Source organism: Stenella coeruleoalba, assembly GCF_951394435.1.
Source record: "Stenella coeruleoalba genome assembly, chromosome: 14".
In the NCBI taxonomy this organism is placed as follows: domain Eukaryota; kingdom Metazoa; phylum Chordata; class Mammalia; order Artiodactyla; family Delphinidae; genus Stenella; species Stenella coeruleoalba.
Window position 1 is genome coordinate 18628498 of NC_137160.1, and position 18942 is coordinate 18647439.

Consider the following 18942-nt stretch of genomic DNA (forward strand, 5'->3'; position numbering starts at 1 on the left):
ATAATCTTCAGGCATTGTAAGATAAAACTTCTGCCATTTTAACTGGTAGGTTAATTCTGATGATGTTGATGATAAAATGGAATGAGTTGATGATTTCATATGAGACAGAATCCCTCGACATCACTGTGCTATTAGAGAGAACGAGATCTCCCCAGTAGTAAGGTCTATCTGTCTGTCCTACCCCCAGCATTACATTCTGCCACCTAAACTCAAAGGTGGGCTTTAAGGAGAGAACAAAGGAAGAGAACAGAGAGGAAAGTTTAAAGGGCTTTCCATACAGGCTTGCCTGGCCTCAGAACTGGGAAAGCAGAGATCACGTCCCCAGAACATTGTCTTGTAAACACAACCTTTTTCTTGCTTAACATGACTAATTTCATGGAATGACTTCCACATTGTAGAGGGAAAATTCTCAAAGAAAGAAGTAAAGCTGACCCTTGAACAATCTAGGTTTGAACTGCATGGGTCCACTTACACATGGATTTTTTTCAACAGTAAATACCACAGTGCTGCATGACCCTCTCCTCGGCTGGTTGAATCCGAGGATACAGAGGAAGCGTGGATATGCAGGACCTGTGGACACGGACGGCTGACTGTAAGTTATACTTGGATTTTTGATGTCACAGAGGGTCAGTGCCCCTAACCCCACATTGTTCAGGGATCAAGTATAGGACCAGTTTTTATATTAAGGTATTGGCCCCTGACAATCTTGACAAAACCATCCACATTGCTTTCTTGTTCTTTGTTTTTATTTTTTAACATTCATTAACTGTCTTTTTAAAAAGCAGTAGAAAGAACATGAGCTATTTAGTTAGAGGAAGTGAGCTCAAATCCTTGCTTGGTCTATTACTCACACTTTCGTGACTTTGGCCAAGTTACTGTTTCAACTATCAAACAGTTGACATTTCACATGTTAATGCATAGAAGACCACTAGGTGCTATGATTACGTGACATGATGTTTACATACGCCTCCCAGCAATTTTCAGAGGACTCCTGAGAGATGAGGACACCAAGGTTGAGGAGACAGGGGCTTGCTCAAGGTCGCAGTAATTGCTAGAGCTGGAGGTCAAACCCAGATCTTGTCTGACCCTAAACAATGAAATTAGCTACACCTGCTGAGCTCCTGCAAGAAGCCAGTACAGCACCCTCTAGGTATTAACTGATTTAAACTTCACAGAAATTGTAGGAGGTAAGTACTACCATGATCCTTACTTCCCAGACTATAAAATCAATCCTGTAGATATATTTCTCATCATGTAACCCCCTCATTTATATGTGCATGTATGACATTTTCCTAATGTCTCTATGACACATTTAAACACAAAATGCTAATAAAATCCATGCACATGTTTCTCAAAATGTTTTGAGTGGGTTTCCCCTTTCACTGTAACTTCCCGTCAAATACGCTTTCTCCAGAACCCTTTGTGGCATATAGAGAAGGACAGAATTGATCCTCAATTTACAGAGCTTCTTTTGGTCTATATACGTATGTGTTAAAAATACCAACCTCATTTATAAGACGTCACCATCAATTTAAAAACTGTTTGTGATTTTCTGCTACCTTTGTATTTTTCTCCTGAAGAAAAAGATAACGTTTTACTGTTTCAAAACCACCAAGAAGCAACAAATTTAATGAGAAATTAATGACCAGGAGAACTATTTCAATCAAATTCTGAACCAAGTTGAACCCTAGGGTTTTAAAATGTTCAATCAAATACCACCATCCTAGTGTGCGAGTTTGTTTTTTCTTGGCATCATGTAACTTCCTGTTTCTAAGAAAAAAGGATTAAAGTGTCCCATAAAAAAAAAAAAAGAAAAGCTCCAAAAGCTTCTTGGACATCAAAGGGACCTTACACAACAACATTTTGATGAGTTAAGTGTAAAGGAATCAAAAACACATGGATTAAATTTCCCATAAAACCCACATGTGTTTAAAAATCAAGGGAAAATGTGCTTGGCCAAATGCATTTGGGGTTTTGTCAAACCCCAAACATTTGAGGAATAGTGTGAGATGTTTAAGGAACACAAAACACAGCTGGATCAGCCTATATCATTCCAAAAGCATACACCAGTGGGAGATGATAAGGAAGATAAACCCACAAAACTGTAGTTTGGGCCTAAAAACCACATTCCGGATTATTGGTAAGAAAGTTGTGGCTTTCAAATATATATATTTTAACTGCCTCTAAATTTAGAAAATTACAACGTATAGACCCTGTTAGAAGTCACTTAGTAAAGAGCTCTTCTATTTCTTAAAAAAAAAGAAAAAAGGAATCATCATTTCCAACCTTCAGATTTTCCAACTTAACCAGATGGGATCTTTTCCACAGCTTTCAAACCTTAATCAAGTTGCCCCATGTTTTGTATTATCTCTGATTTAGCTTTGCTAGACTAAGCACATTATTAATTGGTTCTCCTTTTATTTACAATACTATTGCTTGAAATATATACTAGAGTGGATAATTGAATTGGGGGTTTACTGTAATTAAAAAAGTCAAAAGAGCAAGAAACATAAGCATTAGTAAATAATTGCCTCTGAGAACCAGCATAAATCATCAAGATTAAATGATTTCATATCATATTTAAACTCCTTAATTTTAATTTATGATTGCCAACCTGTTTTCTGTCATTGTTGACTAGAATTTCTTGTCGGTGCTTTACATCTTTAGAGGTGATGGCAAGGGACTCCTGAAGGTTCTCTTTCTATGGGGGCTGAAATAATGCATCCATATCGTTTCTTTCTTATCATTTTCCTAGTGAATTCTACTTATTTTAAAAATTAGCCCAACTAGTGGGGAGGTCAATTTGATCATGGATTTCAGTACTTTTCCAAATCTACTTTCTAATTTAATAAGTAAGATTTTCATCTTTTGGGAGTATCTAGTTTACAGATATATAAATAAACAGATGTTTCCTTTGGCTAAGCAATACTATGCATTACATTTTGGGTGACGAAAATAATTATTGAGAGCACTGTCATGATTTCCAAGAGGGTACAAAAGTTAATGAAGCCATGGCTGTGCTTTCTTGACCCTCCCCCCAAACAGCTAATCAGCAATATTGCAAATTCCTTTCTCCTTTCCAATATAGACAACACAGAATATCCTGCAAAAATATAATGCAATGAAAATATAAATAAAGAGAAAGTATTTTTTCCCAATGAAAGCAGCACTGATACGGGAACGATGTACACATTTTTCTACTCTCAGACACTGCAGTATGAACTAACAGTTTCTACACACTTGAATCCAAGTTCTGTTCTCCACATGGTAATTTATGATGCATAGCAAGGTCACGTCTCAAGAGCTAACCCTGTGCATTAATAAAAACAGCAATAGCAACCAGAATACCATTTATTGGAGCCCATCATTTGCTAAGATTAGAGTCAGACATTTTAAGACATTAGCTTTAAAGCTCACAACAACCTGGACAGGGAGATTTCCATTGTTTCCATTTTAGCATTGAGGATTAATCCTTGTTGAGGATTATCAAAAAGATTAAGTCACTTGCCCATGAATAGGTAGACAGACCTGTTTGGTCACAAAGCCCATACCCTCCCCTCAACTCTGTTGCCTCTTACATATTTAAGGCAAATAAAAGAAAACAGTGACGGTGTCTTAGGAGACTGAAGAGAGGGACCCCAGGAGGGACAAGAGTAATATAATCCTGTCTTAAGAAGTTAGCAGCCTCTCACATCGGTATGGTTTGTAGTTCTTGAAATCACAGATCCTGTTCTGTTGCCCACCCTAATGGCTATTCTATGCCCCAACGTGATACATCTTTCACTCCAGACATGACTTGGATCGGTTTGCTGCATTTATACTCTTTTAAATTTCCTTTGCACATGCTCAGGGCATCATTTTGGAGAGCAGTCAATTGCTCAGGGAACTGATTCCATGATGCTTTCAAGTCCGTCACCTGTTTCTCATTATTTCTTTCTTGAGCTTACTGAACAGACATGAGTGTTCTCTACCTTGGGAATGAAAAGTCTGTGGCCAGAAAAACAAAATCACACTCACCATCGTCGTGCTCTTCCTATTACAATCTCGTCTCCTCGGTCAGTGCGATGTGTCCTGGAATAAAGAGAAAACCTGCTAAACAAGTTTTTCTTTATTCACTGCAGCCTTAGAGGACTCTCCATTAATGCCCGGGGTCACTAACTAGGCTGATGGGTTATATGAGATTGGCAGCACATGGTAAAATAATTAGGAGGCTATCGCAGACTCGAGCAGGTGCTGTCCTGTGAATGAGAACCACAGACAGTCTGCAGCAGGCCAAGATCGTGGAGAATGATGCCAAAACCCCAAATCACTACATGAGAACAAATCAGCAAAGTGAAATCACGAAAGAGGTACAGCTCCTTCAAAAAGAGATGAGAAAAATTTGCTGGCTTGACAATCAGAGTGAGTAATTTGAATTAAGTTAAAAATAGATTGGGGGAAATGGTAGAAGAGATGGAAAAAACAGACACATTCAGCTATAAAATACTAATACATACATTTTAGGTGGCTTTAAAAAATTGGAAGTGGGCTTCCCTGGTGGCGCAGTGGTTGAGATTCCGCCTGCTGATGCAGGGGACACGGGTTCGTGCCGCGTTCCGGGAAGATCCCACATGCCGCGGAGCGGCTGGGCCCGTGAGCCATGGCAGCTGAGCCTGCGCGTCCGGAGCCTGTTGCTCCGCAACGGGAGAGGCCGCAATAGTGAGAGGCCCGCGTACCGCAAAAAAAAAAAAAAAAAAAAAAAAAATTGGAAGCAAATATTTTCAAAAGCCTAGTATGAGTAGTCAATAGATAAATGGACAAATAAAGAGAATAGATAATTTACAAAGGGGAATAAATATAAAGAAAAATATCCCTTTTCACTAGAAATAAATCTGTTTTTTTAAATGATGCATTTTTCTGATCTGATAAATTCGTATTTTTTAAAGTGCATAATTCCCATTGAAGGTGAAGATCAAAGGAAATAAACACTTTTGAACATTGCTGATGGTACTCTGAATTAGTGTAAATCTTTTACAAAGAAATTTAGCAATGCATAGCAAAATCCTCAAATATTTATATATTTTAGCCCCTTTAGAAATTGACTCTAAGGAAATCTTAAGTATACATACAAAGATATTCATTGAAGCATTATTTATAATCAAAATACAGAAACAAACCCCAAAATGTCCTGAAATGAAAGGCAGATCCATTCGATGAAATGATTGGAAAAGTGATTATTATGAAGACTAAATACTTGGGAAATGCTTTTGTTATCATATTGACTGAAAAAGAGCAAGAAAAAAAATATACGATAATAACTATGGACAAACAAAATTTTCCATCAGAAAAAAAAGGCTGAAAAGAAATATACTAAAATAATAGTAGGGATTGTCCTATGGTGGGACTCGTGCTGATTATATTTTTTTTCTGCGTTTGCCATGCCATCCTTAATGTGATTGCATTACCTTTATTAATACAATTTTTTAAGGAATAGAGCTAATATTTTAAAATCAGTATCTTTTTAAGTAAGTCATTGAAAGATCAGGAGAAAAATCCCACAAAACTATAAACTAACAAGACATACATAGCATTTATATTTAAGGGAAAGATATCAGAAAGGCATTTAAATAGGTCCCATAGTTTATAAAGAGATAAAACTGTTTTATCTGGAAGACAACAATGTATTGAAACATCCAAAAAAGCTTGGTAAGGAGGAATGCATGCTGAATGAAATGAATTCCTTCTAAACCAAGTTGAAATATACATAGATAAGGGAGGGAAGAAGAGATATCTAGGATATACCCTGGGCGAGAGTATATTCTGCTCTTGCCATTTTAGGCCATATGGACTCAATAAACAATTCTGTTTGACATCGTTTCAGAGTGTCTTCCCTGAGACCAGAAGGCTCTACTGGACTTCTTGAATTCTATTCCGATTCTATAATTCTATGAACTGTATTAAATAATAAAGAATAAAGTAAGGAGCAAGCACACCTGACACTCGGTTCCAGTGGATGAATTCAGTGAGACCCAATCACTCACTAAGAGAAAAAACTTAAAAAAATTTTCTTGCTACAGTATGGTCACCTATCAGTGAAATAATATTTCCACAGATTATTCACTGCCTGTCCAATCAAGAAATGGAAAGAAGAGGCCCTTTTTACTAGCAAACTTTCAAAAGATCTTACTAACTATAATAATATCTACCCAAATAGAGGCATAGCATGGTTAAAATGGCTGGGAGTCGGCCACGAAACATAGTCTGATGGATGCGCCACAAAATGGTATAACTAGTTTTTCTTTATTTGAAGTTCCCATATTGAAGAAGAATTAGCAATTTTTGCACTTTCATGGGACAACAGACTGTGATTTAAATTTCAGTTTGTGTAGCTCATTTTGTGTATCACGATGTTTTGTGCTCTATCACGTATCTGGTCTTTCCATCTTTTGACTTTTCCTCAATGGTATTGGGGTGTCACATGGTATCATATCGGGTAGGTAGTACTGGAGGCCAGGTGGGGACAGGAGGGGACAGGAGAGGACAGCTTCTTCCACCATTATCAGAAATACCTTCGTCCCATTCTTGTAGAGACCCACATCAAGACGATATTCCATCTGGCTCCAGAAATGGGGAGTGAAATGTAGGTGTTTCCAATGTAGGTGGTGCAGACAGGAAACAAAATCAATTTTATTAACTGCGTGCTTTTTGCAGAGTATGCCATTGCCACAGATGAAGGTCAATAAGAGTTTAGACATTGTCTGTGATCTTCTGAAGAGTTCATAATCTAGTTGGGAAGATAAGCATACACGCATAAAGGAAGAGAGGGTTTCTATTAAAAAAATGAAAAGAAACAAAAGAGGCAAGAAACATAATATAATAAAGCCCTTGGTTGGTGTAACATTTGCCAATTGAAGTGTACAGTCTAAGATCTTTGCACAAGGAAAACATCACTGGGGCTTTACTGGGAATAGCAAGACATGAGAATGGAGAGGTCATTTGTCTCTCTGGTTGTAGGCATTTGATCATGAAATATAGACCAAATGATAAGGCACTCTTCAATTTTTAAAGCACATTCTTACAAACATCATGGCTCATTAGTTTTACAACTTTAGTGGTGGCTTGTCAATTATATTGTTAAGATTCAATATGTTTTTAAGAAGTTCTATTTTACAGGAACTACCTTGGTGCTAGTGTCAATAATTTCTCTTTGGCTGGTTATGGACCAATCTCAAAAGCCCTGAGATTCAATACAGTAAAGTACTGTGCACGTCTCAAATTCACAAGAGGACTCATTAAACTTTGTTGTCCATCCCTGACTGACTTCCAAATAATTTTGATGCTTGGGTGGGAGAGATGCTGTATAAAAAGAAGAAAGATGGATTTATAGACTGTTTCTTTATATGCCTGTCTACTTGTTTGTTTTCTTGCTCTTAAATTTCAAAATCCTGCAGTAACTGGGATGGGCTTAACCGTGTACTGCCCAGAGGGGATTAAGGCAATAATGAAAGGGGATTAAGGAAATTGAGGTTCAGCCTGAAGAATACCTGCCCATGCTGGCATGGCAAGTATGTTGTTTTATGAAAAATATATGCAACTCCCCTTCCTGAAAAATCGTGTGTTTTGTTACGATGGTAAATATGCCACCTTTTCATGTGGGCCTGCTGTTCCTCTGCTTGGTATGTTAGCAGAAAGGACAAAGGTTTACTTTCGTGTCACGGATCAAGTCCCAAACTGATGAGACTTTGCAAATGAGAGCTCATGCAGTCTTTTAGAAATATTGTCTTTGTCCCTGGAAGTAGGAGTAGACATCTCCTCATCATCCAGATGTTCAGAGCATCCATTGTCCCCGAATGACTCCCCTGGCCTGGAATTAACAGAGTTTGAAGCTAGTGATTTAAGCTGCCATACGTAGCTTGTACCTGCAGTTTTGAGTAAGGTGTTTTCAACCAAACAATAATATGCTCCAACCATTCACTCTGCCGCCTTCTACAAAAGCTTCCTCCTCAGACAAGAAAAGGACACGACAAAATATATTAATTGATTAAATATATACTAGAATGATACGTCTATGTGTAAGCTGGGCACTTAACTTTCTACCAATCTTGTCTTAATCCAGAAAATATCATAAATATGAAACTTTGGCCAGAACAGCCCCTTAATTTCATCTTTATCAACCATTATTTCCTGAAATCCAAGGGCAAGAACTGACATTTATTGGAAACTCACTCTGTGAAAGAGATGATATCAAGTCATTTATGTCTATTATCTCCATTGATCCTCATGACCTACTTTTGAGATAATTGTCATTATCCCTATTGTACAGATGAGAAAACTGAGGCAGAGGAAATTTAAGTAAACTTCCTATGGTAATTCAGCTGATAAGTGGAAAGTCCAGTATTGAACCTCAAATTTTATGCTATTTACTACATCACTGCTAGATAACAATTATGGAACTGCTGGTAGCTTACAGAATTCATTAATTCACCTCTTCTTTAAAAAATTATGTACCTATGAGCACAAAGCTGGGAGTATTCAAGAGATTATAAAACAAGGATAATGAATAAGGAAGGAGCCTATAAAGATTCCTAAAAAGTCAAAGGGCAGGATTAGCAGGTGTTATGACAGGATGCAATTAAGACATATCATGATAAGCACCAAATATTGCATATTCGAAACATTTAAGAAAATGATTTATCTAGATTAAGACCTTGGTAAGAACATTATTCATATGAGACAAGTTGTACTGGAATTTCATTTTGAAGCCCTTTTTAAAAAATATAAGTATATAAAATTTGTGCTGTGATGAGTTTCATTGGGATGGATTATTACTGCCGTTGAGTATCTGATGTGAATATCCTGTTGTCTTAGAATGGTCACTGCTGGAGGGCAGAGAGCACACTTGACTGACTTTTGATAGCTTGATAAAGCAATCCAGTTGATTTTAAGGCAGCCCCTGATGGCATGTGCCAAGCTTGGAGAGACATGGCTTTAACTCTGGAATTTGGTGACAAGTAAGAACCTGCCAGACCTGAGGCTGGGTTCTTGCTGGTTCCTAGTCTGAGAAGTCTGAGATGTTTTGTGCCCGATGGCCTTGTCTCAATGCCAAAGTCGGCTTCTCTCTGTTGTATTTTGTTGGCTTCTGCTGCCCTGAGTCCTTTCCTGGCTACTGGCATGGCTCCACCTCCTTGACTAAGTAGGGGCTTCTAACACCTCCAGTTTATTCCTATCCCCGAGTTCTCCACCTTTCCCTGAATCTTCCTGTTTAAACTATTATCCGGTCCTACCAAGCTTGGTAAGATATAAGAAATAGCAGCACACAATCCAAAAGCATTTTATGTTATTTCTCTGCCTAGGTGATGCAATTCATAGCAAGGTGGGTTTGGGGGGATGGGTAGAAGTGGGGAAGCATTCCTTTCATTCTTTGGCCAAAGCACCTTCTGGAGTTTTTTGCTCTTCTGTTTTGCTTTTCCGTTGTCACGACTGCTTAGAAATAAGAAAGCATCCCAAATATTTCGACTTACATTTTCTTACACAGAGACTCTCATCCATGCGTTTGATGACAGACAGTTGTGGTTTTTTTTTTTTTTTTAAATAACTTTGCCCCTTTCTCTAAATCACAGATAATCCTGAGCAGAGTTGGTGGTTTTTTCAAATGGTTGCAAATCCCCAGCCCATGTGATAAAAGATGCTGACATTAATATTCTGGGGTGCAAGCTAATTCCTTCAGCCCAGCTGTGAGGCAGAGGCTCTGTGGCCGAGGTGAGACTGCAGCAATGTGCAGTGTGTGCAGGGTCCTCTGAAAGGCTGATCTGTTACTTGCACCTTGTGCAAATTATGGCAGCTTGACTGTTTCCATGGGTGAGCAGAAGTGGCTGTTTTCTTGCTACTGCGTTCAATTTACTGGCTGCCTCGAAAGATTCAGAGTGGGCACTAGGTTTGACTATTAACTATTTACATCCTGTCAGTTTCTAGACTTCAATCATCTTTGAACCCTCTGGTTTATAGAGGAGAGATGAGTAAACACAACAGCATGAAGTCAAACAGTATTTAGCTCCTGTCTCTGCAATGTGTTCATTAAGCAAATCTCCATGTCACTTTGGGCCCCCTAGAGCATCAAGCTGCCCGGTGTTTTGTTTTTTTTTTATAAATAAATTGATTGATTGATTGATTTTTTTGGCTGCACTGGGTCTTCGTTGTTGCGCGCGGGCTTTCTCAAATTGTGGCGAGCGGGGGCTACTCTTCATTGCTATGTTTGGGCTTCTCATTGCGGTGGCTTCTCTTGTTGTGGAGCATGGGCTCTAGGCATGCGAGATTCAGTAGTTGCAGCACATGGGCTCAGTAGTTCTGGCTCGCGGGCTCTAGAGCGCAGGCTCAGTAGTTGTGGCACATGGGCTTAGTTGCTCCGCGGCGTGTGGGATCTTCCCGGGCCAGGGCTCAAACCCATGTCCCCTGCATTGGCAGACGGATTCTTAACCACTGCGCCATCAGGGAAGCCCTGCCCTGTGTTTTAAAGAGTAACAAGATGTTAAGTTGCAAAGACTTCTTGCAGAGGAAAAGGACCCCCATCCTCCTTGTGACTTTCAGGATATATACCAGCAATTAACCCTATATTTTTTATATCATCATGTGGTTATTTCTTACACATTTTCTTATCTTCCCATATACATTTTCAGGTCCTTTTTTAAAATTTTATTTTTTATACAATTTTTAAAGGTTACACTCCATTTACAGTTATTACAAAATACTGGCTCTATTCCCCGTGCTGTACAATACGTCCTTGTAGCCTATCTTACACCCAATAGTTTGCACCTCCCACTCCCCCATCTATCTATTGCCCACCCCACCCTCCGCACCCCCAACACTGGTAACAACTAGTTTGTTCTCTATATCTGTGAGTCTGCTTCTTTTTTGTACATGGTGTGTATATATATATATATATATAGGAATACTACTCAGCCATAAAAAAGAATGGAATTTTGCCTTTTGCCGCAACATGGGTGGACTTGGAAGGCATTATGCTAAGTGAAATAAGTCACAGATTTTTCAGGTACTTGAGTTTAAAAAGTAATGTCTCCTTTGAATCCTCTTCAGCTTCCAACCATACAGCTGGTTTAAACACAACCCTTCTTACACGTGAAGAGCTAAGCATAGTGTCAGACACGCAGTAAATGCTCCATAAACGTTTATTGCAATTGAAATTACTGGGGAAAAAAGCAACAAGCTTTGATGGGATGCTTGATGCTTTGATGTTAGAGAGCGTCTGGGTCATCTGGACAGAGCTCTCCTTTTCTCCCCCCGCTTCCTGGCCTCTGGACTGCCGTGTGGGACTCCAGGGCTCTGCCTTGGCTTTTGGCCCTTCACAAACAGCTCTGCCCTTCAATCCCTCCAGCCCAATCTTTGTGACTCACACCCCAGTGGTGCTCTGTTCTGCAGCCGAAACCAGCCCTGCCGTCCTTGCTTTGGAGTATCTGTGCCTTGCCTGCTTCCTGTTTCCATGTTCTACCTGGAATGTCCTCCTGCCCCATACCTAGGTGACACCTCCTCGCTGAAGGCTGTCTTAACCTGCTCCATCAAACTGACCCCTCTCTTTGTATCCTCAGGGTAATCTGTACACTCTTTAGCATTATTGAACTTATTTGTTAGATCATTCTCTCCCCTACCAGATATAAGTCCTCAGCAAAGAGGGTTGTGTCTTGTTTATCCTCGTAGCTCAGTAATTGACATATAAGGTGTGGTAAATAAATGTTTTTAAATAAAAGCATGAACATCTGTCCCCATGTGTCCATTTCTAGGGTAATACTTGTCTTGCTCCCAACCACCCAGGACACCCCCAGCTTCTGTCCAGCCTCAAAGCGCTACCTGGTTGCTTTCCCCTGGCTCCCTTCCTGGCACTTTCCTGACCACTCTCTCTTTCTCTTACTTTCTGGATTTGCTCTCTACCTCTTGATGAAGATCTATTAATTACTATTATTTAGCACCGAAATGCTTTCTTCGTGGAGAGGGAGATGTACTTTCAAGAGTTTGTTTAGCGATAAAATGAGAGGTAACAGCAATCTTGAGATAATTTAGTTCAATCCAATTATCCAACACTAGGTGCTAAGGCAGATCTCATGAGAGGTTGTTCCTGCCAAAAGGAGCTTAAGGGTCGCAGTAGACAGGGAGAGTCTGGGAGAATGAAGAGGCTGCAGATATCAAGTCACAGCTTTTTAAAAGAGGGAGCTGAAAACATGAGGAATAAAGAGCTGCACAGACTGATGGAGACAGGAGAAACAAAAGCAGCCTCTGGTCCATTAGCTCAGAGAGTCACAGGGCTTGTAGGTGGTGGAGCCTCTTTGGGAAACAGGGTCTCGGCCCACAGAAGACGTGTCGCATCAGCATTTAGTCAGAATGGAAGGATCCTGTGCTGTCAGGCATGACCATTATTTTGGTCATGGATATGGTTACTGGGCTTATCCCTTGGAGAACCTGAGTCTTAACATTGCCTCTTGTGGGTGGAGAGAGAAGAAGACTCTCACATCTTTAGATTTGTTTTTTGGTTTTTGTTTTCAATCATAGACCAAGGAAACAGGATGGCTAAGAGAGAAACCCTGGGGCCACACTGCCTACATTTCAGTCCTAGCCCAGTCTCCTTTTAGCTGGATGAATTTAGGCATGTTATTAAGTAGCAATCTTCCCATTTGAAACTTGTAAATGATAACTGACACCTACTTCCTAGAGAGGATTAAGTAAGATAGTGCCTATGAGGCTTGTAGCCCAATAGCCGGCATGTAGTACACGCTCAGTAAACTTTATCTGTTAATAACGATAGTGCTTAATTTGATTTCCTAGAAAAGAGATTCCTACATTCAAACTGTTCTATCAGATTCATTGATATCTTTACTGGTGATTTGAGGTCATGGTGATTACAAAATACTGCAAAAATATTCTAATATAGCATATTTACTCACTTCCGTAAATCTATGTGCATACTATTTTCAACAAAGATATTTCTTACATCATGCACTGGGCATACTGCTGAATATACACCTTCATCTGAAAACAATGAAGGATGGCTGTTTCTCTGATAGCCACAGATGAGGCAGGATAAAGGGAAAAGTGGCAAAAACAGAAAAAAACCATGATGCTAACGCCCACGGAAATAAGGACAAGGTACAATGAGTCAAGCACGGTCAAGCAGAGAACTAATCTGCCTCTTGACATTACTTCACTGAGTTGAGAGACAGCCTCTGAAGGGCAGTTCTGGGGTCCCTTTCCTTCCAGGACAAGGTCTTCTCCTCTCTTCAGCCAAGACTCTTTGAGAAAGGACACTCCTGGGTCATCTTTTCATTCATAGCCCCATAGCCGTGCCATGAACAGATTAGATACACATATGAGCTGCTGAGCTCATATGTGGCTAGTGAAACCAAGACACTGCATTTTTCCTTTCTTTCATTTTAATTAATTTAAATTTAGGCAACCATATTTGGCCGATACCATATTGGATCACACAGCTCTAAAATATCACAGTGGATTATGGATACAAGTTTTAAGCAGGTGTTTTAATTATTTATTGCTGCCTAACAAAACACCCCAACACTTAGCAGCTTAAAACTGCAACGACAAATTTTCTCACAATTTCGTAGTCTAGGCTGGGTAAGCTGTGTAGCTGTTCTCCTCCACATGGTGTTTGCTGGGACCGGAAGATCCAAGATGGCTCCTTCACTCTCCCATCTCATGCGTCAGCTATGGCAGCTGAAACAGCTAGGGGCTGGCTGAGTATCTCCCTCTCTTCCCTCAAGTCTAGGCTTTCTTCAAACATGGTAGTCTCAGGGTAGTGTGACTTTTTACATGGGACTGGGATCCAAGAAGGAAAGAGGAAGCTTTTAGACCTCTTAAAGGCTGGGCTTAGAGCTAGCACAATATCTTTTCTTCCACATTCTATCAGCCAAGTAAGTCACAAGGCCAGCCCCGATTCAAGAAGAAGGGAACTAGACCTTAGCTTGCAATGAGAGGTGTGTCATGTGCATATAGGGAGAGGAGGATTTGTGGCAGCCATCTTTAGAGACTGCCACAACAAGTCTAGTAGAGTTGACTGGCCACGAAGAGAGCTGACAAATAAAAAAATGAAAAGCAACCTAGAACACAAACAAAAATGGCTTTGTAAGGATCATAAAAAGGAGAAAAGAGAGGGGAGTGGAGAAGAGAGTCAAGTATCAGGAGACCTATGAAAGCAAAACATTATCAGACCAACCAGAAACCATGAGGATGACTGCCAGCCAAACCAAAGGTACATAGCTATGGACATTCGTCAATAGGTACATAATAAAATATCCACAAAATTGTATCTCTGGTCTAGCTTTGCCTGATGAAGTTCCTCATGCAAGCCCCTTATTAGTGATCTTCCTAACCTCCTCCAGGATGCTTGCCTCAATGTCTCACTCCTCCAGACCTCAGGGTCCCTCAAACAGAAAACCTCTGGAAACCTCTCAGCTTCTTCAAACAAGAGCAGCAGGCTATATTTTTCCTTTTATTTAATTGTAATTAATTTAAATGTAAGCAACCACGTCACTGAAAACCGTAACTGGAGAAGGCTATAAGAGCTCTTGCTTTAACGGCTCATCCTACTGGATGACTCAAACCAGAGTTGCTCAAAGCAGAATCCCCCCACCCTCCCAAATCTGTAGCAATGGCACAGCACCCCACATGAAAAAAAGTGCTGATCGTGCTATGAGCAGATCACAGAGCACCTATGACAAAACCTGTGTATTGGAGCTCTGTAACTTCCCGTCAAGCTGAACTGGAAAGTAATATAACTAAAAGAGCCTTCTAGAACTTGTCTTGCTGAGCCCTATCAAAGAAGTTTCCAACAGCCATTAGTATCTTATTCCTTTTCTCAGAAATGCAATTTCTTAGCCCCTCTGTCAAATACGGAGACCAAACAGTGGTCTAGATCATCAGTGAAAAGGACCAGAAAAAAAAAACAAAACTAAAGGTAGTATATGAAATTTTAATATAAATTATTTCCTCATTCATAAATGTAGCAAGACGTGTACACAATACCCAGAAATAGTGAGGACCCTATGAATAGACTCACATTCTGCATGTGACCTGAGGCAGCTGGGAAGAGAATACAGAGAATCTTCACCACCAATCGAGAACCTACCTTCAGAATCCTGGACCCCTGTCCACTGAGGCTCTCTCAGTCCGAGCAGATGAATTGACTAAATGTTTACTCTTGAACTTCTTTGAACACCAACTTCTGCTTTTCAGTTTGTCATGTCAATTTGTCTGAAATGGAAAACCGAATAGTTATTTCAAAAGTACAGATGGAGTCCCTTGTTTATAGTATAATTCTTTACACCAAATGGAACTGCAGGAGGTTCAAAATTTATAAAGGTCTTCCAAAAATCCAAACACATTATTCATTTCAACAAATCTGACAATTTTTGAACTACATAATTTTTTGAACAATTTTTTTTAGTCCATTCGTGTTAACTGAGGTTAATCTGAAGATACTGCTACTTTCCAAAAAGAAGTAGTTGAATTCCAGAAGACAATTTACGCCGGAACATAATTCAAGTTGGACTTTCTATCTTGGGTGAACAAAGAAAGTACCTGTAGTAAGGGCATTAAAATTAAAAACAAACAAACAACAAAAAAAAGAAACTAGTCTAACTCATTTTACAGGTAGCAGATAAATGCTTTTAACAAGCGGTGATGGGTTTTAATCCACTTGCGTGAAAGATATAGACATTAGCTTTTCCCATCTCTCGTTAATTCTTATACTATTGTAATTACGTTTGTTATAAGCATTTGGTTTTGTGCTTTAAAAAAACAGATTTTTTTTTGTGTGTGTGAGGTGGGGATAGTAAAATTTAATGGGAAAATAAAATGATTTTAATTTATTTCAGTAAATCATGTTGGCTAAAGAGATTATGGCCTACACTAGCTGATACGCTGAAAATTCACCATGGACAAGGTGTTCCCATTATAGGTGGTGTTCAAAGCATGTTTTTGGAGAGAGCACTGTAAATGTCTGTTTTTTTTGGGGGGGGGTGGCATATTTTTAAATTTTGAATGCTAAAATTTCTATCTATAAGGAGAGATGAACAGAGAACAGGGAAAGCAGGAAGTCCTGCCAATTGTGGGGCTTTTAGACTTTCTTTTTTTTTTTTTCCAACACAGAAATACAAATTGCTGCTTGAAATAAGACTAGCTCCTATCTTTGGATGCCCTCGATGAGATGTTAGTGTTGGATCTGATTTAGATGGGAGAGAAATCCAAACCTGAGTTTTCCAAATCACCTTTGCATTTTACTGCTGATGGACACAATAAAAATAAGAGCGCTAAGCCCTAGAGAGCAGGTTCCCAAAGAAAAAATAGATGATTTGCAAAGTGACTTCCATAATGAGATGAACCAGCCACTTCAGTACACCTTTCTGATACCATCAAAGATACTGCAGAGAGAACAAAATCTAACCCTCTTTCCTTTTAAAAATGAATCTCCTTCAAAACAACAAAAGAGAAATTTGGAATTTCATGAGGATTACTCAGAATCCTCCAAAATAGTGTGAGCTTTGTCAGATATGGATTTCAATGTCAGTAATTTAAGGCTAGCTTTATGAATACAACGTCTATCTCCAGCAGCTGGGCCATATTATTTCAGTGACTTTTTTTATGCTGAAGTTGGCTTATAAGTTCTATGCTTGATTTATGAAGCAAAACACTCTATTTACTGTACAATGCTATAGTGCTGACATGTGGGGTCAGTCCATAATGCATTTGGAGTGGAGTGTGGGAACAGGGTTAAATGAGCAAAACATGCAATGGTTATGAATGTAAAATGTGGCTTTTACAAAAAGAAAGCTAGATTCGAAGGGCCCAAATGAAAATTGGGACAAACAGTAGCAAGCCATTTGAATTTATTTGTGAGCACAAAGATTATATTTGACTAGGCAACTTTGGATGGAAGGGCGGAAAAATGTAAAAAAATAAAATGAATAAAAACGAAAGTACAGACTTCCCAACAACCCTCAGGGTAGTAGAGTTCCATAAGCTCAGGAACTTCTCAGGCTCATCTGGGTCCGCCATTATAATGATGGCTTCTTTTTCAGGAAGTCAGAAATATGGGAAAAACGGAAATGATCAGTATGAATATTTTTAGAATTGTCAAATTTGGGCCGTCTGTAACCTGAAAAGCCTCAGACATGTGCACTAATGTAACACAGAGATAATTTCATCATATTCTGAATTTTAATTCTAAAATGAAAACGAAGCACTCATGTAGCTTCTTTCTTATAGAATCAACAAAAGAGGAAATAAAGGGATCAATGGTAGAGAGGGCCACTGAATTTCTCTTCTGGTAGGTTTGTTTGTTTTGTTTTTTGATTTTTTCTTTGGAGGGGAGCAATTTTCCAAACGTTATCAAATGGCCATGAAAATCATGTGTAGTCCAGGTGTGAGATGGAGAATATCAACTTGGAAAGAGCCCGTCATACGATTTGCTGGTTCTTCAATTAACCTGTGAATCTCTCCCACATTCAAATCCTTCTGAAACCCTGCACCTAAGTACAGACAGCAGAACTTGAGAATGAAATGCTCCAAGTCTGTACCACATGGAAATTGTAGGAGGCTTTTCTTCATGTGTTGAATGTCTGAGAGCATACCAAGAGCGTCGAGCTTGTTTCAGGAGTATTGCTACAGGAAGATGTGAGTCCCAGATAGTCAACTGCATAAAAAGAAAAAAAAGCAAGAACTTGGCCGGACCTGAGAAACAGCTGCAAAGTCATTGGTAAAAAGGACAGAAAAAAAGTGAATGAGAGAAACACCTTTGTAGAAACCAGTCATTTTGGAGGCTGATTAATCTTGCTGTTTCCGTTCAAGATAAGGCTGCCACTACTGCGTAATGCCTGTCAGAACTGGACACTATTTTACAGTGAAAACAAGACCCACTTGAAAAAAATCAAAGTGATTGCTTTTGAGAAAACATTCATCCAGTTTTTTTCCAGGTTCCCCTCTGACATGAGGGGCGACTTTGCCAGGGTTACCACGTGACAACGCGGATGCTGATCCTGAAAGTGGAAAAGCCGTTTACAAAATATTAAAGTTGCCTTAAACAGGTTCACTCTACGCAAAAACCTATTCAAAACGTAATGCTCCAAAGCAACTGAATGCTGTAAATTTATCTTACAGGGTGATCATTCTTAGATACCAAGGGTGTGACCCAAATGCTTCAGTGAAACTTACTTTCCTGCTAGCTAGGGAGAGAATGACAAATACCTTCTAATTTGATTAACTCAGTATGAGAGCTGGTGGGTCTCCTGCCCCGTTGTGACTGATAAGATTTCAGCTTAATAGCTGCAGTCAGAGAATAGACCCTGCCTTTATTTGGGACAACACTTTCACTATCAAAGTGATGGAATATCTTATCAGTCTAAGAGAGGGAGGGAAATACAAGCATCTGTGCTCCCAAGAGTCTTGCAAGGCCTCCACATTTTGGCTTGAACTAGAAGGTTGGATTTGGTAGGGGCCGCAGCCCCAGGAGCTCAGTAGATAACCCAGTACCAGAGAGGCTGCCGCCAACCCGATCCAAAGCACTATCAGATACCTGTTCTTTCTGTTGAAACAAAGTAGGGAGTACAATGACACTTTTGTAATAGGCAAAACCAAAACTGGAATCCCATCCCTTGGAGTTAATAGAGCAATTTTATGCACATGCATCACCCATGTTTTCTTTAAAAAAAGAAACAAGTATCAATAAATAGATGTATTAAAGGAGAAATCTGAACATAATCCTACTTTTGCCTGTATTGAATTTTACACAGTTTTTAGACTTGTTATTATCCACTTTGACATCTATACACATCCAGTTCAAAACTAGGGGCATATATTGAAGTGCTACCAAAAGGGCAACAAAACTTAGGGTATTGGTTTTCAACCCACTTGTGAAAGATCAAGGGTGTATATCCTAAAAGGGAAACAGCG

The 18942-nt window shown here is 39.4% G+C and overlaps 1 protein-coding gene across 7 annotated transcripts in view; it reads right to left on the reverse strand.

Moving 5' to 3' along the window:
* Positions 1 to 18942, reverse strand: part of LOC307197211 (uncharacterized protein) — a 471902-nt gene that overhangs the window by 190022 nt on the left and 262938 nt on the right. For all 7 annotated transcript variants that reach the window (XM_079942947.1, XM_079942946.1, XM_079942945.1 and 4 more), the window contains 3 exons: positions 15122 to 15246; positions 6549 to 6763; positions 4018 to 4071 (listed from right to left, as the gene is read on the reverse strand). In XM_079942947.1, the coding sequence (XP_079799073.1) occupies positions 4018 to 4071; positions 6549 to 6700 (206 nt within the window). In that variant the 5' untranslated portion in view covers positions 6701 to 6763; positions 15122 to 15246. The remainder of the gene's footprint in view (positions 1 to 4017; positions 4072 to 6548; positions 6764 to 15121; positions 15247 to 18942) is intronic.